Below are 24534 nucleotides of genomic sequence, written 5' to 3'. Positions count from 1 at the left end.
CCTTACACTAAACGTCTGTAGGACCGGGCAGTAGTCCACATCACCCTAAATTCTTACCCAAGGTTGTTTCGGATTTTCAACTAAATCAATCCATCATACTACCTACCTTTTTTCCCAGGCCCCATTCCAACCCAGGAGAGCAGGTTTTGCATACCCTTGACTGTAAATGGGTTCTAGCGTACTACCTAGACCGTACAGCTGCCCACAGGAAAAGCACTCAATTGTTCATCTCTTTCCATCCTAACAAATTAGGGCAGCCTGTGGGTAAGCAGACTCTCTCCTTCTGGTTAGCGGACTGCATATCCTTTTGCTATCAGCAAGCGGGCATTCCATTTCAAGACCGTGTTAAAGCACATTCTGTGAGGGCCATGGCAACTTCAGTAGCACACCTACGATCGGTGCCGCTTTCTGACATTTGCAGGGCTGCCACCTAGAGTTCTCTCCACACCTTTTCAGCCCACTATTGCTTGGACAAAGCCGGAAGACAAGATTCCATCTTCGGCCAGACTGTCCTTCGTAACCTGTTTATAACGTGACGTACCAACACCCTTCCGCCTGCCCGTTAGGGTTCAGGATGCCCTCGGCCAAATTTTATCCTAGTCCTAGTGCCTTGCACACCTGGATACATTTGGTGCATTTCTCGGACATCCTCAGCTCGGTACTTACCCATATATGAGGACTACCATCCTGCTTGTCCTGTGAGAAAGCAAATGTTGCTTACCTGTAACAGGTGTTCTCACAGGACAGCAGGATGTTAGTCCTCACGAAACCCGCCCGCCGCCCCGAGGTGTTGGGTTCATTACGTTTTCTTATTTTATTTTTCGGCACTGCCTGTAGCTTTTAAACAAGACTGAAGGGGGACCCCTGCTGGCTGCAGGGTTAGTTCCATGCTGGGCATGCCCAGTAGGGGCCAGTCAAAGTTCTGGAAACTTTGACAGAAGTTTTCCGTGATTGGGCTCCATCCTGTGATGTCACCCATATGTGAGGACTAACATCCTGCTGTCCTGTGAGAACACCTGTTACAGGTAAGCAACATTTGCTATTCCTTGTATTTCCCGTCAATAGCTGGGCTGAATTAGCCATGCTGTCATGGGAACTGTCAATCAGGCCAGGGAGGCGGAGCTTCAAAGAAGATTTCAGAGGATTGTCTCTGAGGCTGCGAGTGAGTTACCGCGCAGGAAAGCAGAATCTCCTCAGTCTGCTTTTTCCGCGCGCGGGAACGCAAGCGGAGCTTCAGTCTCCTCAAGACTGATTTTTTGGTCAGTTTCTCAGAGTTTTTGAAAATGTTTTGGTCTAAAGTCAGAACATGCCCCGGCCATCGAGTTTTAAACCCTGTCCCTGCGGGAAGATAATGTCCATAACGGATGGACATGAGCAATGTTACCAGTGTCTGGGCCGAGACCACCAACAGGAATCCTGTCAGCATTGCGGTAAATGTCCCCAAGGGCCCGCAGACAGAGAGCGGAGAAAATTCAGGCATTGAGAGCAGCAAAGGAGGCTCGTATGCCCCCTCTCGGAAGCTCACTCCTCCCCAGGGCCTGTAAAATTGCTCCCCCTAAAACTGCGTCGAGCGACGTCGATGGAGCCGACTACATCCAAGCCTGGAGGTGAGAAGGGGACAATATCTAAAAGACACAGTGCCAGCAATAGGGAGCGGGAAGATGCGTTGGTGCATCGTCTGCTAAGCGCTCAGGCATCGACGAGTACCAGGGAACTGAGTACCTCGATGTATAAAAAGTCTCACTCCAAATCCAAACACCCGACGCATGCTGAGTCGCAACATCAATGCACCAAACCGAGGCCAACAGTATCAGCATCGACGGGCAAAGAACCGAGGCCGAAATCACATGCATTGACTGCGAAATCATCAACGCACCCGATGCAGGCACCAACTCCGACGCAGAAGGTGACGGCGCACTCGGAACCCATCCTGATGTGCCGCCAGTTTTCTACGGAGCAGTCCAAGCAATCGTTGACGCAAATCTCAACGACATCGACGCATTCAACAACGCAGCCAATGCATCCCTGAAGAGAGCAGAGCAACCAATACCACAGGTAGAAAAATGAAGGAAAACTAAATCCCATCGAGATGCCTCAACGCAGCAGCAATGTCCATGCAGTCAACACACCCGCAATGGAGCCCCCAACACCGGAAGGGTCTGCCTCGTCGTTGGAACATGACTCGTTGGCGGGATCTGATGCGGAATGGAACGTCTCACTCATCGGCGGCGTCAGCTTCCTCTATACAAGTATTTTCGGATCTCTCTTGCAGCTCTAAGAGGCATGCCTCAGCTCATAGCCTGCAGGAACCATTGACAGGCAAAAGGAGAACTGCATTCTAAAAAATGCCCACATCCAACACCAAACACAGACATCTTTGCAGCGGCACCTCCACCACGAACCACAGCTCCGTCTAAGAAACCGGTGATGCCTCCTCAGACCCGTCAAGCATTCATACAGCTTTCTGAGGTTCTCTGGCTTTTTTGAGAGTATGCGATCTGCATTCACTCTACCTTTCTCTTCTCCAAGCACGAGATCTCCATCTCCAGAGCCCACAAGGGACCTATCTCATGGTAGGCCAACATCTCCGGTATCCAGAATACCTTCCTGCAGCCTCGACAACAATGGGAACCACCTGCAGCCCCTCATCGGACTCTTACTCCAACTTCTCCACCAGCATCTCCTGATACTTCCACAGGATATCCTTCAGACCCCCCAGATGAGCCTGCAGAACCCTACTCTCCGCTGGAAGGTTTGACATACCCCAAGTTTTTAGAATAGCTCGGGTCTGTGCTTAACCTGGAGGTGCAAAAACTTCCGGATCCTAGAGCAAGGATATTGGATCTCTTAAAAAATATTTGATCTTCTATCAGAGCTCACGTCTCTTCCCTCTCATAGAGTTTTAGATGGCATGTTGGAGAAGTCAAGGGAGACTCCGTTCACGATCCCGGCAGTCTCCCGGAAGACAGATCTCAAGTACAAGATGACAGTCCCCTTACTATTCAGTACCTCAGTTACCGCACGCATCCATTGTGGTAGAGTCAGAATTGCACCGGGCAAAAAAGATGCTATTACACTCCCCCCCCCCCCCCCCCCCCCCCCGAAAGGAATATTACTGCTTAGATGAGTTTGTGAGACGTTCTTTTCAGGCAGCCATGTTAACTGCAAGAATTAATCATCATCAATTCTATATAGTACAGTATCTGCATGAGGGCTTACAGATGCTCAAACAACATCTGCCATCACCTGATCTGTCTACCCCACTTCCTCAGCCCATCCAAGATATGGAAGAGGGAATTCTACACTTATTACGCACTATTTACGAGGCGTTCAAAATGTCATTGCAAGCATCGGTCTCTGTAATTGCAGCACGTCGCATGGCATGGCTGAGATCCAGTGCCATACGTGATGACGTGCACGATAAACTTGCAAATTTGCCCTTTAAAGGGGACAACCTCTTCGGTACCCGTTTTCAGGAGACTGTGGCCCAACTAAAAGAGCAGTCGGTGGCGGTGCAGTCTCTGATGCATCCACAATCCTATTCTGCATCATCCAGATGCTATTATGCTCCATCTCATCGACAGTCGTTCCATCGAAGACCATATCGTCTGTATGTGCCTTACAGGCCACAGCCATATCACCACAACAAGCAGCACCACAACAGCAGCTGCAGATCCGCAGAGGATGCCCTCATGCTCAAAGAACTTAGGGCAAGCATCCCGCTCCTGCCCCCAAAATTCCTTCCCCTTTTTAGAAGTCGCTCAACCACCTCCATTGCCACATTTCACAGCGGGAACAATCACAGCACATATCCAAAAGTGGGAAAAGATAACTACCGATCGATGGGTACTGGATATAGTTTGGCACAGTTACAACCTTCAATTTATAATGTGCCCACCACTCCCATCGAATTTCACCAGGGGGGTAACATCAAATCAACATCAATTGGGAGTAGAAATAGCATCCCTCTTACAACAACAGGCGATATATCTTGTCTCCCCCTCCTCCCAAGCTATGGGGTTCTACTCCCCATATTTCCTAAGTCCCATCCTAGATCTCAGAGAGCTCAACAAGTATTTAGTCAAGGAAAAATTCAAAATGATTTCCCTCAAATCCATTCTTCCTTTGCTGCAACATGATTGGATGTGTTCAATAGATCTTAAGGACGTGTATACACACATTCCTATGCACTAGGCTTCCTGGCGTTACCTATCCTTCTAGTTGAAAGCACAACACTATCAATACAAAGTTCTGCCGTTTGGTCTCTCGGCGGCACCCAGAATTTTTACGAAGTGCATGGTGGTGGTGGTGGCGTTCCTTTGACAGAAAGGTATCAAGTTATTCCCATATCTGGACAATTGGCTCATAGTGGCCTCCAGCCCAGAGATACTTCAAGTTCATCTACAGGACACAGTCCACTGTGTGAACAGATTGGGGTTGATTGTAAATTACGAAAATCCAACCTCCAACCCACACAAATGCTACAATTCATAGGAGCTCGACTGGACACGACCAGAAGCAGAGTTTTTCTTCTGGAGGAGAGAAAAGTCATTATTCGACAGCTCCTTCAACCCCTCCAGATCACTCGATCGCCATTGGCTCATCAGGTACTGACAGTCTTGGGCCACATGGCCGCAGCTATTCACATAGTACCAAATACCAAACTACACATGCGCCATCTGCAGTGGGGGCTCAAGTGGCAATGGTGTCAACATTCTCAACCACTAACATGGAAGTTATCCTTAACCCAAGAGATGTTGAAGGACATACAATGGTGACTGAACAGGACCACACTCAACAAGGGTGCCCCGTTCACCCTATTTCCACAGAATACAGTGCTCACCACAGACGCCTCCCGCAAGGGATGGGGAGCGCATCTTGACCACCTAGAGACACAGGGCCTCTGGTCCTTGGGCGAGCAACATTTCCAAATTAATCTCCTGGAACTAAGAGTGATCAGAAACGCATTGCAGACCTTCGTCTCCCACCTGCGAGGTCGACGAGTCATGGTGTACACGGACAATCAAGTAGCCATGTTCTATATAAACAAACAAGGAGGGTCAGGTTCGTGGAACCTCTGCAGGGAAGCGATCATCATTCTGGAATGGGCAGCCCGTCATTCCATTCAACTATAGGCAACCTATCTACCCGGGGTAGCCATTACTCGGGCAGACAAACTGAGTTGAATATTTCATCCGCACGAATGGTCGCTTCACCCACAAGTGATGTAAAGGATTTTTGCAAAATGGGGGGGTTCCAACCCTAGACCTCTTCACCACAGAATTCAACAGGAAAGTCAAATGCGTCTGTTCCATATGGCCAAGCAATCAAAGGACAGCACAAGATGCTTTTCTCATTCCTTGGACGGAAAGACTGCTATATGCCTTTCCCCCAATTCCACTGATCACCAGAACAATCCAGAAATGCATGCGGGATGGAGCACAACGTATTCTCATTGTGCCCGCATGGCCAAGGCAACCGTGGTACACACATCTTCTGCACCTATCCATCGACGACCCAGTTCGATTGCCCAACCGGGAAGACCTTCTTCTCGAGAGGAGGGAACCCTCCTGCACCCAATGTATTCCTCCCTCCATCTAACAGCATGGAGATTGAATGGATCCTCCTAATGGAACAAGGACTGTCTTCCGAGGTGCATGAAATAATCATAGCATCCCGGAAACCTTCGACAAGAAGGAGTTACTCCTGCAAGTGGAAAAGATGCACTGATTGGTGTGCGTCCAGAAACATCGATCTGTTACTCTGTTCCCCTGAACTCTTATTGGCCTACCTTCACAATTTGCACGTGGCAGGCCTCGCCACAGCATCAGTCAAAGTCCACCTCAGTGCGATTGCGGCTTTCCACAGACCGCATCAAGGTCAGCCAATATCTGTACACCCGACAATATCTTGTTTTGTCAGGGGTCTAACACATTTAAGACCTCCGGTCTCCAAACCTCCAGTGGCGTGGGATCTCAACATGGTCTTGGAACAGCTTATGCTTTTTCCATTAGAATCCATGGACTCCGCTCACCTTAAATACCTTACCTGACTACATGGCCGCTATCTCATTTTGGTTACTGAATTATATGGTCAAACTCTCGTGCTGTGTAATGTCTATGCCTCTAATACATATAGCCCTAGTTTTTTCAGAGGACTTTATTCTCATTTGATCCCGTTTATAAATGACACCCTGGTAATTGGGGGTGACTTCAATACGGTACGCGACATGGTCTTGGATGCTTCTAAGTCACGCCAATGGGAACGGGGTATGGGATGGGGCCCTCAGTTGTTGGAAAGCACGTTACATTTGCTAGGCTCATGGTGCACTTTACATCCCATGGATCGTGATTTTACTCATGTTTCTCATGTCCATGCCTCGTTCTCGAGGCTAGATTACTTTCTTATCAGTTGCCGCGTTTTCCCTCTTACACAAGATGCGGGAACTGATAATATCGTTATATCCGATCATGCCCCCGTTTTGGTTGACTTTCAATTTTCAGGTTGCCAGCCTTCGGTTAAGCTTTGGCAGTATCCCTATTTTTTAGCCACTGACACGAAGTTTCGAGAATATTTGCGAGCTAAATGGGAGGACTACACCACCTTAAAATCGATCCTATGTCTCCCAGCCTGCCTTGTTCTGGTATATGCGAAAGCAGTATTAAGGGAGGATATTATATTTTATGTTTCCCATCATCGAAAGGTTCTTGATAAACGTATTCTGGCGCTGAGTGCGTAGTTGCGTAAAGCAAGGACGCGGTTGGCTGCTGCTGAGAACGAGGAGACAAGGGGTGCATGTCGTTTGCTGCAGTCAGCTCTTAATTCACTCTTACACCGGCGGGTGAAGAAAAGTTTTACATATTATTAGTTTCATCTTTATCAATATAGTAATAAAACCAGGCGGATGATAGCCAATTTGATTAGGTCAGCTAGGACGAATCAGTTTATCCCTGCATTGAGGACCTCAAACACTAGGGTAGTTCGGGACTCCCCCTCCATTTTAAAAGGCGTCCGGGACTTTTATTCCGGTTTATATGCTTCTGATGGCGGGAATGAGGAAGCGGGTGCACAATTTTGCTCTGAGTTGCCTCTTCTGTGTTTATCGAGGGACCAACAGGAGATGCTTAATCAGCCCATAATGGAGCAGGAGGTTAGTCTGGTTATAGGTCAACTGCAGAATTTTAAAGCTCCTGGACCAGATGGCTATACGGCAGAGTTTTTTAAGCTTCTGGTTGACTGGATAGCGAGTTCCTGGCCGCGGGTTTCTCGGAGTTGATAACTCGTGGATCTTTCCCTACCCATGATAATTTAGCATTAATTACCCTTATACCTAAAGCGGGCAAGGGCCCTCTTTTACCTGAGTCATATTGCCAGATATCCCTGTTAAATATTGGCTAAAATACTGGCAGACCGGCTGGCCACTATATTAACATCTCTGGTTGGTGATCATCAGGTGGGTTTCATACGTCAACGTTAATGCTTTAGCTAATATCCGCCTTGTATTGACGGCCATGACGATGTGCAGGCAGATGGACACCCCCTATCTGGTTATCAGTTTTGATGCCGAAAAGGCATTTGATAGGGTGGAGTGGCATTATTTATTTTATATTTTGGCCAAAATGGGGTTTAATGGATCTTTTCTCCAGGCTGTGCGTTTATTGTATACGGATCCTTGAGCAGCCATTCTTGTGAATGGCGCGCAGTCGGAGCCTTTTGTGGTGGCGAGGGGCACTCGGCAAGGTTGCCCATTATCGCCCTTACTGTTTATTCTGCAACTAGGGCCCCTTCTGCTGGCTATTCATCAAAGTCATGAGATCAGAGGTTTTCGGTTTGGCTCGCGCCTTTTTAAAGGGGTGGCCTTTGCGGATAACTTGTTAGTTTTTGTTACAGACCCTCAGGCGTCTTTGTATCCATTATTGCGCTTAATATGGGATTTTGGTGTGTTTTCTGGCTATGATTAAATGAGTCTAAATCCTCTCCATTGGCTTATCCACTTACCCTGCCAACTAGCTGGTCGGATTCCTTCTCATTACAATGGGCTGCTGACCACTTGTGTTATCTGTGGGTGTACCTCCCGGCAGATCCAGCGCTCATATACTAGGCCAATATTCCCTGGCAATTACAAGTCACAGTCGACAGTTTGGCAAACTGGAGTAATCTACCCCTTTCCTTAAGTGGCTGTGTCAATTTATTTAAAATGATCATTCTGCCCAAATGGCTTTACCTTCTTCAAAATTTACCAGTTATATTGAAGCGGACAAATCCCGTATCCCGCTATCTTGGTTGAAGGTGCAATGGGGGAAGGGTGGTTTGGGGGTGCCAGACCTGGCTTCTTATAATTTGGCATGCAATTTAAGGATTATTAGAGATTGACTGACAGATAAGCCAGTCTATAATCTGTCGTATGCCGATAGTGCCTTAATGGCTCTGGTGGCTCCTGCTTATGTTGTCCAGTCTAGTTCTGCTCATATCCCGTCCTTTCTCATACACATGGTCTTGGTGTGCCCGCTTCGGCAGACATGGAGGAGGTTGACAAAGTTATTAAAGATATCCACCCTATGCGCATATTTTTTGCCGGTATGGGGGAATGCAGAGTTTATCCCGGGCTCTCAGTCCTCTAGCTTTGAGGTTTGGGACTCCAGGGGTATTACTCGCCTGGATCACTTGCTAACGCAGGAGGAGGTGATTCTCTCTTTTAAGGACTTACAAATTGGGCATTACATGCAGGCAATACAGGACATACATGAGAATCCCTCAGTGTTCCACTCCCTAGATCAAGTGTTTCACTTTGAGAAAGTTACGGCCCCGTCCTTGTCAGCCTACTATAAGCACATACAAAAGCGCTCTGAGGTAGACCTGTGCTCAATCTTTGAAGCCCGCTGGAACAGAGATGGAGACTTTATTGTTATTCAGTCCATTTTAAGGGTGTGCTTTTGGCGCATAGCCAGGATCTCGATCAATATGTATTATAGAGAGCTGCAATTTAAATTCTTGAGTCAGGCGTATGTGTCTCCCTAAGTGACCTTTCATTTAACTATAGCCACTTCGGTGAGATGTACCCGTTGTGGGCACGCCACTGGTACTTTGTCTCATGTTTTTGGACCTGCCCTCCCATACAGCGCTTTTGGTGCCGCATGGCAGATTACATGGCTGATTTATTAGATGTAGCTTTCCCAGCCACTCCTCTCTGGCTATTATTTGGGTGTATATCCCTGATTCGGATTTGAGATCCTGGCTTGTGCATGCTTTTACGCAAAGTTTGTCTTGTGGGTAAAAAGGTGATCCTATCAGTTTGGCGGTCTCCTGATACCCCGTCCTTTTGGGCCTGGAGAAATTGTCTACATGTCATGATGAATATAGAATGTTTGGCATCCCGGAAGTCTCCACGCTATAGGCAGCGGTTTCTTACGGTATGGCAGGCCTATTTTCAGTCCCTCATGCATTGTGCTCGTAACCTTGTAGTGAATGGTTAACCGCAGTGCTCTATACTGTGCACTGTACCCAGATGGCATATATTGTTTTGGCAGAATGTAACTCACCTGATTATTAATTATTTGTTCTCCTGTGGGATGGAGGGGGGAGGGGATAGGGTGGAGGAAAATTGCTGATTGTGTTTAATTCTGAGGAGGGTTCAGGAACCCACCCTACTCAGTGTTGTACTATCGTTGTTGTTAAAAATTCAATAAAAAACGTTTAAACATAAATACCTTACCTGGAAGGGCGTCTTCCTGGTAGCAGTCATGTCAGCTCGCAGAGTCAGCGAGTTGCAGGCTCTAGTTCACTATAGCCCTTACCTTCAGTTCTACCATCACAAGGTAATCCTCAGGACTCATTCATCATTCTTGCCGAAAGTGGTCTCCCAATTTCACCAGAATCAGTCAATAGAACTGCCTACTGTTACGATTTAGTGAATCCTTGATGGTTAACAGTCATACCTCTATGCCAAAAGGAAGGATCTCCGGCGGTGGGAGCGGTGATGTCCACCCAGCCAGTGAAGTACACCAGGAATAGTCCAAGTCCGGTCCGGGTCGAGGCAGGCAGCAAGGCGAGAGAGTCCAAGTTCGGTCTGGGTTGAGGCAGGCAGCAAGGTGAGAGTAATCCAAGTCCGCTCTGGGACGAGGCAGGCAGCAAGGCGAGAGAGTCCAAGTCCGGTCCGGGTCGAGGCAGGCAGCAAGGCAAGAGTAATCCAAGTTCGGTCCAGGTTGAGGCAGACAGCAAGGCAAGAGAATAAGCAGAGAGGCAAACCAAGTCAGGCAGCGATACAACAATCCATGAAGAGGACCAGCACAAGATAGCCTGTAGCTGAGGTGAGATTATACTGAAGTCGGGGCTTTAAGTACTGGAAGTTCTCCCGCGCAATTTGCCGGACTTCCGGGGATGACATGCTTAAAGGGGGCGGAGCCTCAGCCTGAGGCGCGTAGTGTGATGCCGCTGCCTGTTGGTGATGCCGCGCGCTGGAAACGCAGAGAGCCCAGGACCCTGCTGATCGTGAGTGGTAACAGTACCTGCCCCGCAAGGCTCTCAATATTGTATTCTTTCTCTAAGTCTCCTGGAGTCCAATATTTCTTTAACCTCATATTGTGTGTCGTCCTGTATCAAAGAAGGAGTCATTTTTTTTATTCACTTGGAGGGCCAGGACAATATTGCCGGTTTAAGTAAAGAGATGTGAAACACATTATGGATACGAAGAGTGGGAAGCAACTGGAGTTTAAAGGCGACTTCATTAATCTGTTTAATCGCCGGAAACGGTCCTACATACTTAGGAGCTAAATTTTAGAGATGGGGTACGTAACTTGAGGTTCTTAGTGCTTAACCACACCAAATCTCCTGGTTGAAGGGAAGGTCCCTTTCTCCTCTTTTTATCAGCCTGTTTCTTGATTTTATGGAAGTTCATAGCAGCAGTTTTTGAGTCTCTCCCCAGAGTTTCGTCATTGATTGCACCGTTTTGTCCATGGCCGGACAGGATGAGGGTATATCAATGGGGAGGGGAATCCGTGGATGTCTCCCAAAGACTAAAAAGAAAGGTGAGATTCCACTTGCTTGGGTAACATGGTTATTATGTGATAGTTCCACCCAAGGTAACAGGGATGTCCAGTCATCGTGTCTTTGATTCACATAGCATCGTAAGAAGGTTTTAAGAGACTGGTTGGTGCGTTCAGTTAATCCGTTGGACTGAGGATGGTAAGCTGCTGAAAATTCCAACTTAATCTGAAATTTCTTACACAAGCCTCTCCAAAATTTTGCCGTAAATTGCACTCCTCTGTCTGACACAATACTAGAGAGTAGCCCATGGATATGGAAAATGTGTTGTACAAAGAGTTGGGCCAATTCTGAGGCAGAGGGTAGTCCAGGGAGTGGGATAAAATGGGCCATTCTAGAAAATCTGTCAATAACCACCCAAATCACAGTATTCCCTCAGACAGTGGAAGGTCGGTTATAAAGTCTGTGGCAATCTGTGACCAGGGTATCTTTGGAATAGACAGAGGTTGCAGTAGTCCAGCCGCCCGTTGTCGCGGAATCTTTTGGGCAGTGCATGTAGAACAGGAGTCCATGTAGCTCTTAACATCCGATCTCCATCGTGGCCACCAATAAGAATGGGAGACCAGGTTTCTAGTTCTATTAATCCCCGGATGTCCTGCATACTGGGAGTCGTGAGCCCATTGAAGAACTTTTTGTCGAAGTCGCTTAGGTACTACTGTTTTCCCCACCTGAACCGTAAAAGTGGTTGCCACCATTATCCTGGCTGGGTCAATTATATGGCGACATGGTTCCAGAGTATCCTCTGGAATGAAACTTCGAGTCAACGCATCTGCTCTAACATTCATAGCGGCCCAAAAATGTATCTTGAAGTCAAACCGACTGAAAAACAATGCCCAGCGAGCTTGTCTGGGATTTAAACGTTGAGCCTGTGATAGGTAGGCGAGATTCTTGTGATCCATATAGATCTTGACAGTATATTTGGCCCCCTCTAGAAGATGTCTCCATTCCTCCAATGCCGCCTTGATTGCCAATAATTCTCTTTTCTCCTATGGCATAATTCCTCTCCGCTGTAGAAATTTTTTTGGAAAAATAGGCACAGGTAAGTAATGTTCCCGAGTCAGAGGGTTGTAATAGAATAGCTCCAACACCTACGGCTGAAGTGTCAACCTCCACAATTTATTTATTTATTTATTTATTTATTTATTTATTTAATTTCTTTTACTATACCGATGCTCAAGACCAGGTCTTATCGTACCGGTTTACAATGTAACTGAGGGGAAAACCAATTAACATCTAGGTAGAAAGTAAAGTTACATTAAACAGGGAGCGTAAAACATGGGAGATGGAAGACAGGACAGGTTTTAAACTAAAACAACTGGAGAGTGATAAATATATAATCAACAAAAACTATATGTTAAAGATACATAAATATATAAAGATACAGGCGATTATTAACATGGTGAGTCCAGTGGGAGAAGGAGGGGGTGAGGTGAGTGGGGGGGGGGGGGGAGGGGGAGAGGGAATGAAGAGGGGGGAATGGATTAGGGAGGGGTGGAAGGGTGAGAGTCTGTGAAGGTTGAAGAAGTTCCTTCAACGGTAGGCTTCTGTGAACAGCCAGGTTTTCAGTTTCTTTCTGAATGTTAGATGGCATTGTTCCTGGCGTAAGTCTTGGGGAAGTGAATTCCAATGTAGCAGACCTGCTGTTGAAAGTGCTCGCTTGTGAATAGAGTTGTGGACCGAGGATTTGTTGGGGGGGGCCTTGAGCGAACTTTTGTAGGCAGTTCTGATCGGCCTTGCGGAAGTATGTAATTCGAGTGGGAAGGTGAGTTGGAGAGTGGATTGCTGGTAGACAGATTTGTGGATGATGGTGAGGGCCTTGAAAAGTATTCTATATTGGATGGGCAGCCAGTGTAGGATTTTTAGGATTGGTGTGATATGGTCCTTGCGACGTGTGTTTGTAAGGATCCTGGCCGCTGCGTTTTGCAGCATTTGAAGTGGTTTGGTAGACGAAGCGGGGAGACAGAGTAGTAGAGCGTTACAATAGTCAATCTTTGAAAACAGTATGGCTTGAAGCACTGAACGGAAATCCTTGAAGTGTAAGAGCGGTCTTAGTTGCTTCAAGACCTGTAGCTTGAAGAAGCATTCTTTAGTTGTAGCGTTAATGAATTTTTTGAAATTCATTCTAGAGTCAAGGGTGGCCCCAAGGTCTCTGACCTGGCTTGCTATTGGGATGAATGCATTATTGGCGAAGGGGTTGTTATCACTAGGGGAGATAACCAGGAGTTCCGTTTTGGACGTATTTAGGACCAGGTTGAGACTCGAGAGAAGAAGGTTGTTGGCTTGTAAGCAGTTGTTCCAGAAATTTAGAGTAGAGGAGATGGGGTCCGAGATGGGAATTAAGATTTGTACATCATCCGCGTATATAAAATGGGTGAGGTTGAGGCTATTGAGTAGCTGGCATAAAGGGAGTAGATATATATTGAACAGGGTAGGGGAAAGTGAAGAACCATGAGGTACTCCTTGGTTTGATGGAATGGAGTGGGATTCTTTGTCATTTATTTTGACTTTGTAGTGCCTGTTGTTCAGAAAGGATGTGAACCAGAGCAGTGCAGAACCAGATATGCCTATTTCCATTAAACGGTTGATGAGGATAGAGTGGTTTACCGTGTCGAATGCCGCAGAAATGTCGAGTAGGGCTAGAAGGTATGATTGTCCCTTGTCAAGGCCCATCAAGATGTTGTCTGTTTGCTGGATCAGGTCGCATAAGGCATGGATTTTTGGTAAATTCCTGTTTTAGCTGTTGAAACGCCTGGATGGCTTCCACGGGCCATTTATGAATTGGGGCTTTTTTCTTAGTTAAGGCAGTAAGGGGGGCTACCAACATGGAGTAATCGGAAATGAATTGGTGATAATAGTTGGAAAACCCCAAGAATCTTTGTAGGGCCTTCAGTCCTGTGGGTTGAGACCAATCCAAAATGGCTTTGAGTTTCTCCGGGTCCATGTGTAGGCCTTCCTTTGAAACAATATACCCCAGGAATGGTAGCTCCTCCTGATGAAACAGACATTTGTCCAATTTAACAAACAATTTGTTGTCTCGGAGGCATTGTAAAACTTGCTTGACATGATGTTGGTGTTGTTGATCTTTAGAAAAAATTAGGATGTCGTCCAGATAAACAATGATATGGGAGTATAGCAGATCACGAGAAATGTCATTAATCATGTTCTGAAAAACTGCCGGAGCATTACCTAGGCCAAACGGCATGACCCGATACTCGTAGTGTCCATTATGCGTGTTAAAGGCCATTTTCCATTCGTCCTGTTCCCGAATTTGGACTAAATTATAGGCTCCTCGCAGATTGAGCTTGGTAAAGATTTGGGCTCCTTTTGGACGATCAAAAAGTTCAGAAATTAAAGGAATCGGATACCGGTTTTTCTTGGTTATGATATTTAGTCCTCTATAGTCGATACACGGCCGTAATGAGCCATCTTTCTTTTTGACAAAAAAAAAATCCTGCTCCCGCCGGGGAGGAGGAAGATTTGATGAATCCTCTTGCAAGATTTTCTTGGATATATTGTGTCATGGCTCTTGATTCTGGTTCTGATAAGGTATAAACTCTCCCCCTGGGGGCGCTCTTTTCCTGGCAGTAATTCGATTTCGCAATCATAGGAATGATGTGGTGGAAGGGTTTCAGCTTGTGTTTGCTAAAAACATCAATAAATTCTGCGTAGTGCTTGGGTAAGGTAGCTGGAATCTTCGTGGAATCAGAAGTGATAATGTTGGGTGGATGAACGATCGTTAAACAGTTGCATTGACAGTGGGAGCACCATTTAGCCAGTTGCAAGTTCCCCCAGTCTAAGTGGAGTTGGTGTCTCAACCAGGGTAGTCCTAAAATAATCTGGTTGACCGAAGAAGGCAGAACGAATAATTGGATGGTTGCGTGATGAAGTATTCCTGTAGTCATGTTGATGGGTTGAGTTATGGTGGTAATCCTTTCTCCAATGGGTTGTCCAGAAACAGATGAGACTACCAAAGGAGTTTTGAGAGTCTCAGTGGGAATATGTAATCTGTTGACCAATTGCTCTTCGATGAAGTTGCCTGCAGCTCCGGAGTCTACAAAGGCCTGAAATTGAAGGGTCTCTTGTCCAAACTTTAAGGCTACAGGAATCATAATCTGTGGAGAGGAACTGAATGGACCCAGGGAGGCCTCTCCCACCAAGCCTAGGCCCAAGAGTTTCCTGACTTATTCGGACATTTGTTGGCGAAGTGTCCCGATCCCGCACAGTATAAACAGAGATTGTTCAGTCTCGCTGCTGCCGTTCCTGAGGAGTTATGTGACATCGATCAATTTGCATAGGTTCCTCGGATGCTGCTGGAGTCTCCAAAACCTGAGGGTTCGTAAGAGGTTGCTGAAAGGTTGGCACCAGGCGAACTGGTCGTTGCAGCATGTCTCTCTCTCGAGAGCGTTCCTGAACTCGTAGATCCAATCGAATGGCCAGACGAATTAATTCCTCCAAGCTGTCAGGTATCTCACGGCCTGCCAGTTGATCTTTAATGATTTCAGAAAGTCCTTGTCGAAAAATGGCCGTGAGACTGTCCTCTCCCCAACGTAATTCAGCAGCTAATGTACGAAATTGAACCGCGTATTCCCCCACTGAGCGAGACCCCTGTCTTATTTGAAGTAATTCTGCTGATGCTGAAGCAGAATGGCCGGGATCAAAGATTAGCCGAAAGTCTCTCAAGAATTGAGTTAAATTGTCCAAAAGTGGGGCCTCTCGCTTCCAAAAAGGAGAGGCCCAGGCTAAGGCCGGTCCCTCCAATAGCGACAAAATAAAGGTGACCTTGGTTCTATCCATAGTGAATGCTGTTGGCTGGAGAGAGAAGTGCATATGACACTGGTTGATAAACCCCCAGCATAGCTGCGGATTCCCGTTGAATCGTGGTGGTGGAGTTAGACATACTATGGGGGGAGGGGATGGAGCGACCGGGTTTGAAACTGACAGTGCATCCATTCTTGCCACTAGTCTTTCCAGTACTCCTGTGACTTGATTAAGCTCCCCCTGTTGCTGCTGGATGCGAGGAGCTAACCTGGGAATGGCCTGTAGTGCTGTTAAATCCATGGGATCCATGGCCTCAGCTAACTGTTACGATTTAGTGAATCTATGATGGTTAACAGTCTTACCTCTAGGCCAAAAGGAAGGATCTCCGGCAGTGGGAGCGGTGATGTCCACCCAGCCAGTGAAGTACACCAGGAATAGTCCAAGTCCGATCCGGGTCAAGGCAGGCAGCAAGGCAAGAGTAATCCAAGTCCAGTCCGGGTCGAGGCAGGCAGCAAGGCGAGAGTAATCCAAGTCCGGACCGGGGCGAGGCAGGCAGCAAGGCGAGAGTAATCCAAGTCTGGACCGGGGCGAGGCAGGCAGCAAGGCGAGAGTAATCCAAGTCTGGACTGGGTCGAGGCAGGCAGCAAGGCAAGAGAATAAGCAGAGAGGCAAACCAAGTCAGGCAGCGAAACAACAATCCGTGAAGAGCACCAGCACAAGATAGTCTGTAGCTGAGGCGAGGTTATACTGAAGTCGGGGCTTTAAGTTCTGAAGTTCTCCCGTGCAATTTGCTGGACTTCTGGGGATGACGCGTTTAAAGGGGGCGGAGCCTCAGCCCGAGGCGTGTAGTGTGATGCCGCTGCCTGTTGGTGACACCACGCGCTGGAAACGCCGAGAGCCCGGGACCCTGCTGATCATGAGTGGTAACACCTACGTTCTATCCAAAACTGCATCATAACGACAGAGAAAGACTTTTACACACACTAGACTGTAAAAGAGCACTGGCCTATTACAAGCAACGGACCAATTCACCATCGAGAGTCTCACAGTTAGTCGTTTCCTTCAATCCAATTGCCCCAGGGTTACCGGTGGCCAAACGGACTATTTCCAGCTGGATTGCTCAATGTATCCAGTATTGCCACCAGAAACAGAATTCTCACCTCTCTGTTCCTCCTAAGGTGCACTAAGTGAGAGCAGTGGCCACCTCTTTAGCGAACCTCAGACATGTCCAACCAGTAAATATATGCAAAGCGGCTACATGGTCATCCCTTTAGACGTTTACGTCCCACTACTGCATAGACCAGCACACGGCTGAAGACGCTAAGTTGGGACGTGAGATTCTACATTCGCTAAAGCACTATGGAACATAGTTGACTGCCACATGGACGAGATCACGCTTACAAGACAAATTCAACTCCACACTACAGCATGATCGGGAGCTTAGGACTCCCATGACAGTACGGCTAATTCAGCCCTGCTATCGATGGGAAAAAGCAAGTTTGCTTACCATAAACGGTATTTCCGTAGATAGCAGGATGAATTAGCCATGCTGACCCACCCACCTCCCTGAGCAGTCGATGTTACTCTGTATCCTTCTTACGCTTGCTTTCTTACAGACTGAGGAGATTCTGCTTTCCTGCGCGGGAACTCATGAGCAGCCTCAGAGACAAACCTCTGAAATCTTCTTTGAAGCTCCGCCTCCTGGGCCTGATTGACAGTTTCCATGACAGCATGGCCGATTCATCCTGCTATCTACGGAAACACCGTTTACAGTAAGCAAACTTGCTTTTCTTCAATATTCTTCACTCCTCATTAATTTTGAACTATTTTGTTTTCTGAAAATAAGAATTTTGGTTTTGAAGCTGTCGATTTCTTTTAACATTTAAAACTAAATTGAGCCTTTCATGGTTGTATCTTTCACCTGTATTTCTTTGTATAAAATCCAATGTCATTTATATGAGTTATGAGAATCCATACTTTGAAAATTTGGTGCAATATATATGGGCTGAAAGTGCCCAAATACATGGCCAACATTAAGGGCTATTCAAAATTGATCCTGAATATGTTCCTTTTTTTTTTATCTTACAGCCTCACTTTATTTCACTGTCCAACCTGTGGAATGGTTTCCAGGATGAGATTGTCATGCTTAGTGTCCTCAGCAACATGATAAGTAACTTGCAGCCATTCTTAGGGACCCATCAACAGCTCTTTCCTACTAATGTGCTACAACCTTTTCTGGCTGGTATATCTGTAAAAAGTGATGATGATCGAATCAATGAAACCATAGGTACTCAAATGAAACATTCATTTTCCTTTGTCCCTTTGGCAATGTTTTAAAAGGTTTTGAGCTGCAGCAGCCAGTAAATTCTCAAAATATCAACCTTATTATTACTCGACTTTGTTGTGACTGCCTTGGTTTTATTCCAGGATATCCTCTTTCTTTAGTCCTAATAAATTTTATTTGTTATATTTTTACACTTTTTGGAATAAAGGTGGACATATTTTATCCTGCAGGTACCACCTAATTTTAAATATCTTTTTTCAAGGTCAGCCTAAGTTGTTTGTTCTGAGTATTTGGATATGCATGTGTTTATATATCCACTGATGTATATATATGCGTGCATATATATAAAATTATTTACTAAAAGGGAACTAAAAATATACAATTCAAAACTTTCTTAGCATTCAGACAAGTTAATCCACACCAGTGGGTAATGCACCTCTACCAGCAGATGAAGACAGAGCAAAGCTGACGTCATATATATATATATATATGTTGTGACTGCCTTGGTTTTATTCCAGGATATCCTCTTTCTTTAGTCCTACAGTACAAGGGTGGGTATATATATATATATATATATATACATACCCACCCTTGTACTGATATCAGCCTGCCAGAATTCTCCATCTCCAGCAGATAGTGGATGTGCATCTCCCTACTGGAGATTGCTTAAAAAAAAAAAGATTTATAGAAGAAGAAAAGAAGGAAGTTAATTTGCCCCACTCTCCTGTGGTGATACCTTGGTTCCTCCCTCAGTTGAGTTCTCCTGAGGTGATATCTGCGGATCCCTCCCTCAGATGAGGGCCTTGGTCCGGTAGCTGGTTTTCCAGCATGGACTTAGCTGTAGAGAGACAAACAGCAGAGAGGCTAGTGGGTGCAGAAAGCCGAGCACCCAGCTGAAGGCCTTTGCCATTTCTCTCCCACCCCCCCCCCCCCCCCCACAGCAGAAGACAGATTGTGTACTCAGCTGGGATGGGCTGAGCTCAGGTAAAGAGCTTGGCACAATGATCTGACAGCCGTTCCCGTCTCCGGGGGAGCTTGGGGAGTTGTGGCAGCTTGGCAGGTTGAATGCCCTTTTTCGCTAGTCCCCACTCTTAAGCTTTGCTTGATCGCTGCATGGTAGGCCGTAACGGTGATCGCAAGCTTTTCTGCACACAAGGCTGCCGCAATACAGTGTCTGACGTCGGTTTGCGCTTGTGTGCCCGGGTGGGCATTTAGGTGGGTGCTCAGGTGTGCGCTTAAGGGCACTTAGGGGTGTGTTTAGGAGTGCTCAGGTGAGCACTCATGTGGGCGCCTACCTGAACCGCACCTACCTTTTGGGCATCTGGGAGGCGCTTATTGTGAGTGCAGCTGGGCGCACAGTTATCGAATGCTTTTTAGAGCATACTGATAGTGGGTGTTTACCATGGCGCAAAGAAGCATAAGTGCTTTACCCTTTGTGCTGCTTGCCATATTTAGACATCACTGCCTGGCATCCCTCTAACTTGTGTCAGTACTGCTTGGAGGCTCAGGGAGAATTGTCTGACTGATTTTGCTAAACCTTGTCCTTCCCAGCATGATGCGGAAATGGAAAAGGAGGGGGAACTGCCAGAGGTTTCGCCTGGTTTTGGGGCTCTCTTAATGAATTCATCAGCGGGGGAAGGTAGTTCTGTGTGTAAGGACCAATCCCCTCTGGTTTTGGTTTATTTATTTATTTAACAGCTTTTAATATACCGGTGTTCGTGCAAGCACATCACACCGGTTTACAATAAACTTGAGAAAGGAGGAAATTACAAAAAACAGGGAGTGGGGGATGGAGCAGGAGCGAAAAAAGGGGGGGGGGGGGAGAGAGAGGGAGGAAGGTAAGGAGGAAAGAGAGCAGCTGAGCAGGTAAAAGGAACGTAGCAGTATTTACAAGAGAGGTTGCTTAACGGGGTTATACATTGTTGTTTAATTACAGCGGTTAAGGGGGGGTAAAAGATTATATAGGGGAGAAGAGTGGATGCTTACTTACAACAGTTATGGGATATAATGAAAACTTATTTGAACATTTAAAAACACAAAAATGTAAAATATTAGCTTATTTACAACAGTTATGGTTATAGCAGGTACTAAAAGGGAGCTTGATTTAAGGTTTTTGGCGCAGGTTAAATGTTTTAAAATTGATAATGCAGCGGAGGACGGTAAAGGGTAGCGCAGGAGTGAGAGGTGGGCTGGGGGGGATATAGGAACAGGTGAGGGGAGGGAGGGGGTGAGGGGGGAGGCTGGGGTGGATGAGGGAGGCTGGGGTGGAATAAGGGAGGAGGGACTAGGGAGAGGCTAGAGGGGGGAGACTGGGTGGACTAGGGGGGAAGGCTACGAGGGGCTGGAGTTGGGGTAAGCCTGCTTGAAGAGCCAGGTCTTAATGCCTTTTTTGAAGATGGGTAGGGAGGGTTCAAGACGGAGGTGTGTAGGGAGGGAATTCCAGAGGACGGGGCCCGCGATGGTGAAGGCTCTTTCTCTGGTGGTGGATAATCGGGCTGTTTTGAGGGGGGGGGGGGTGTGAAGGGTGCCTGTGGAGGTGGATCTTGTCTGGCGGGTTGAGAGGTGGAAGTGGGGCATTTCTTTAAGCCAAGGGGGGTTGTTTTTGTAGAGGGTGTTATGAAGGATGGTAAGGGTTTTGTATTGGGAGCGGAAATGGATGGGCAGCCAGTGTAGGTCTATTAGGATGGGTGTGATATGCTCTCTTTTACGTGTATTGGTAAGGATTCGAGCCATGGCGTTTTGGAGGGTTTGGAGAGGTTTGATAGTGGAGAAAGGGAGGCCTAGTAGCAGGGCGTTACAGTAGTCCACTTTGGAGAAGATGGTGGACTGTAGGACTAGTCTGAAGTCTTGAGTGTGGAGTAGAGGCTTGAGTTTGGATTGGATCCCTCTGCTTTTTCTTTGGTGGAATTTTTTCAAGGGATGCAGTCCTTTCTTCAGGTGCAGTTGGAAGCCCTGGCCAATCCTAACATTTTAAGATCGCAGGCTATGGATTCCCACATGCCTGGTGCTATGAGTAAGCATTGGAGTACATCTAGACCTGCTGCAGGTCACACTGATAGAGGCCCAGGTGGCATAGATGATGAAGCCGATCCTTACTCCCTGGAGGATGGGGAAATTCCTTCGGGATTGGAGCTGTATAGAACAATGTTGCGTTTCTTTCATAGAGATGAGTTGGTGGCTCTGATTTCCCAGACATTGAAGATGCTGGGGGTGCTGGGTACTGATTCCATGTCTGAGCCTAAGAAAAATCCCATTTTAATTTTGTTGCATAAAACTTCATGATTTCCCCATTATGGAGGCTGTTCAAAAATTGCTTGATGAATGAGCTGTCCCGGAAGCTCATTTTAAAGGGGGACGAGCGTTGGAAGGGCTGTACCCCTGGATCCAGCTGTGAGAGAGCAGTTGCGCTTTCCGAAAATGGATGTGCTTGTGTGTGCCATCACCAAGCGGACAACTGTCCCTGTAGAAGAGGGAGCAGCAATGAAGGATGTGCAAGATAGAAGAATTGAGGCTATCCTTAAGAAGGCTTTTGAGGTGATGGCAATGAATTTGCAGATAGCCTCTTCTTGCTCCCTGGTGGATTGTTCTTGATTACTTTTGTCTCAGGAAGTCGATGAATCTGGTGTAAATTCTAGGGCTGTGATGGAACTGGCAGCTGCCTTTTTGGTAGATGCGGGCTGAGACCTGGTCCACAATTCTGCCAGGGGGGTGGCTTTGATAAGAGCGGCCAAGCATCAGCTAAGGCTTAGGAATTGGTTGGCCGATATAATTTCAAAGTCTAATCTTATGAAATTGCCCTTTAAAGGATCACTCTTGATTGGGAGTGAGCTGGAAAAAATAGCCAATTAGTACGGTGAGTCCCAGGTTCCTTGGTTATCAGAGGATAAGAGGCATAATCCATGGTCTTTCGGAATGAGAGGTTGTGCTAGGAGTTTCAAATACTTTTGATCCTACAGAGGAGAGGCTTCTAAGAGGGTCAACCTTTGGGTAGGTCTTAGCCCTTTCGTCCCAGGCAGCCCAGATGGGGCAAGGCTCAAATTGCAGTGCCCCATAACCTCCCAATGAAGGTGTGCTGACTTACACCTGGGAACAGGAGATTAAAAAAAAAAGAGAGAGGCAACTCCTTATCGGAGTTGGGTTGAGATCACGTCAGATCAGTGGGTTCTGGAGGTGATAAGAGATGGCTATGCTCTGGAGCTTCTCAATGTTCCTTGAGACGTCTTCATGGTGTCTCCCCACAGTTCTCTGCAAAAGAGACAGGCAGTGGAGTGAACGTTGTCAAGGCTCCTCAGCCTGAGGGCTGTAGTTCTAGTACCCATGTCACAAGAAAATATGGGCCAGAATTCAATTTATTTTGTTGTGCCCAAGAAAGAGGATTCCTTTCGCCCCAACCTAGATCTCAAAGGAGTCAACCTATATTTGGGGGTGACTCGTTTCTGCATGGAAACCATACACTCAGTGATAATGGCAGTACAGTCAGGGGAGTTTCTTACTCTCTGGATTTTACAGAGGCATACCTACATATTCCCATCTGGCTGGAGCATCAAAAGTTTCCACATTTCACTGTTTTCGGGTGATATTATCAGTTTTGAGCGCTGCCCGTTGGTTTGGCCACTGTGCCCAGAACCTTTTCTAAGTTCATGGTGGTGGTAGCAGCAGTGTTGAGAAAGGATGGCATTCTGGTCCACCCGTTCTTAGACAATTGGCTGATTTGGACCAAGAATATGAAAAAGAGCTTTCAGGTCTCACGCAAGGTGATCTCCTTGTTACAGGAACTAGGTTGGGTAGTGAATTTGGCCAAGAGCAATCTACAGCCATCCCAGACACTGGAGTATCTTGGTGCTCATTTTGACACGAAGCAAGGCCTGGTGTTCTTGCCGGAGATCCACATTCAGAAGCTGATGGCACAGGTGCGACTATTGACAGAAACAATATGCCTGACAGTTATCTACAGGTGCTCGGGTGGATGGCAGCCACCCTAGAGGTGGTTCTGTGGGCAAGGGCGCATATGCATCCTCTTCAGCACACACTGCTTGCCTGCTTGAGTCCACAGTCTCAGGACTACTCAGTATGGCTTCACTTACCAGTGGAGATCAGCATCCAAATACAGTGGTGGTTGCAAGCAGATATTTAAGGAAGGGAGTTTCTCTACAAACACCAGACTGGCTAGTACTCTTGACGGATGCAAGGCTCCAGGGTTAGGGGGCTCACTAGCAAGAGTTATCAGCACAGGGGCACTGGAGTACAGAAAAGTCTCTCTGGAGCATCAATCAGCTGGAAGCCCATGCCATTTGATTGGAATGCTTGTGATTCATTGACCGCTTGCAGTGTTGAGCAGTCCCTATAATGTCAGACAATGTGATGACAATGGCTTACATCAATCACCAGAGAGGAACCAAAAGCCAGCAAGTGTCGCAGGAAATAGCCCAACTCAAGGAATGGGCGGTAGTACATCTTCAGGAGATCTCAGCCTCACACATTGCATGGAAAGACAGTGTAAGAGTGGACTTTCTCAGCAGACAGAGCCTGGATCCAGGAGAATTGGAATTGTCAAATGAGGCATTCCAGCTGATAATGGACCGCTGGGGCCTCCCATTTTTAGACTTGCTGGTGACATCTCACAATGTGAAGGTTCCTCACTTCTTCAGTCGCAGGAGAGATATAAAGTCCTTGGGCATCGATGCCCTCGTGCAGGAGTAGCTGGAAGGCAAACTTCTATATACCTTTAACCCTTGGCCCAACTGGGCAGAATGATTCAGAGAATCGAGGCTCACATTTGGATGGTGCTTCTGGTGGCACCAGATTGGCCCAAGAGGCTGTAGTATGCAGATCTGCAAAGGCTTCTGGTGGATTCTCATATCCGATTACTGGTCCACAGGGGTCTGCTATGGCAGGGACCTGTTCTTCACGAAGATCCGACTCAATTTTGTCTTACAGTATGGCCCTTGAGAGGACTTGGTTGCTAAAACATCAGTAATCTACTGCAGTGATTGCCACTTTGCTGCAAGCGAGAAATTTCTCCACTTCTTTAGCCGTCTGTTCAGGTTTGGTGAGTATTTGAGGCTTGGTTTGAGGATCGAGGGGTTCATCGTCATTAGGTTAAGATCCCGCTCATTTTGGATTTTTTGTAGGATGTATTGATTAAGGGGTTGGCTCTTAATTCATTGAAGTTACAGGTGGCAGCTCTTGCCTATTTCCAAGATCAGTGGATTGTGGACCCTTGTCGGCCCATCCAAATGTGGCCCGATTCTTGAAAGGGGCGAAGCATCTTCATTCTCCCTTGCAGTTACCGGTGCCTTTGTGTAGTCTTAATCTGTTTATGTATTTTTTGGTGGGTCCCACCTTTTGACCACTGCATAGCCTCTCCTCATCTAATCCCCTTAACCCATGCTATACATCACATCTTAAACTGATCAAACTGGATATCGCGCCGTTTATCACTAAGGTCATTA

The 24534-nt window shown here is 46.9% G+C and overlaps 1 protein-coding gene across 1 annotated transcript in view; it reads left to right on the top strand.

Annotated features, from left to right (window-relative positions):
* The window catches only part of CFAP206 (cilia and flagella associated protein 206), a 236876-nt gene that overhangs the window by 103440 nt on the left and 108902 nt on the right, over positions 1-24534 (top strand). The window contains exon 9 of the mRNA XM_029595447.1: positions 17887-18085. Within this exon, the coding sequence (XP_029451307.1) occupies positions 17887-18085 (199 nt within the window). The remainder of the gene's footprint in view (positions 1-17886; positions 18086-24534) is intronic.

Source organism: Rhinatrema bivittatum, chromosome 3, assembly GCF_901001135.1.
Source record: "Rhinatrema bivittatum chromosome 3, aRhiBiv1.1, whole genome shotgun sequence".
Classification (NCBI taxonomy): domain Eukaryota; kingdom Metazoa; phylum Chordata; class Amphibia; order Gymnophiona; family Rhinatrematidae; genus Rhinatrema; species Rhinatrema bivittatum.
Note: the sequence above shows the minus strand (reverse complement) of the source record. Positions and strands in the feature narration are given on the sequence as shown.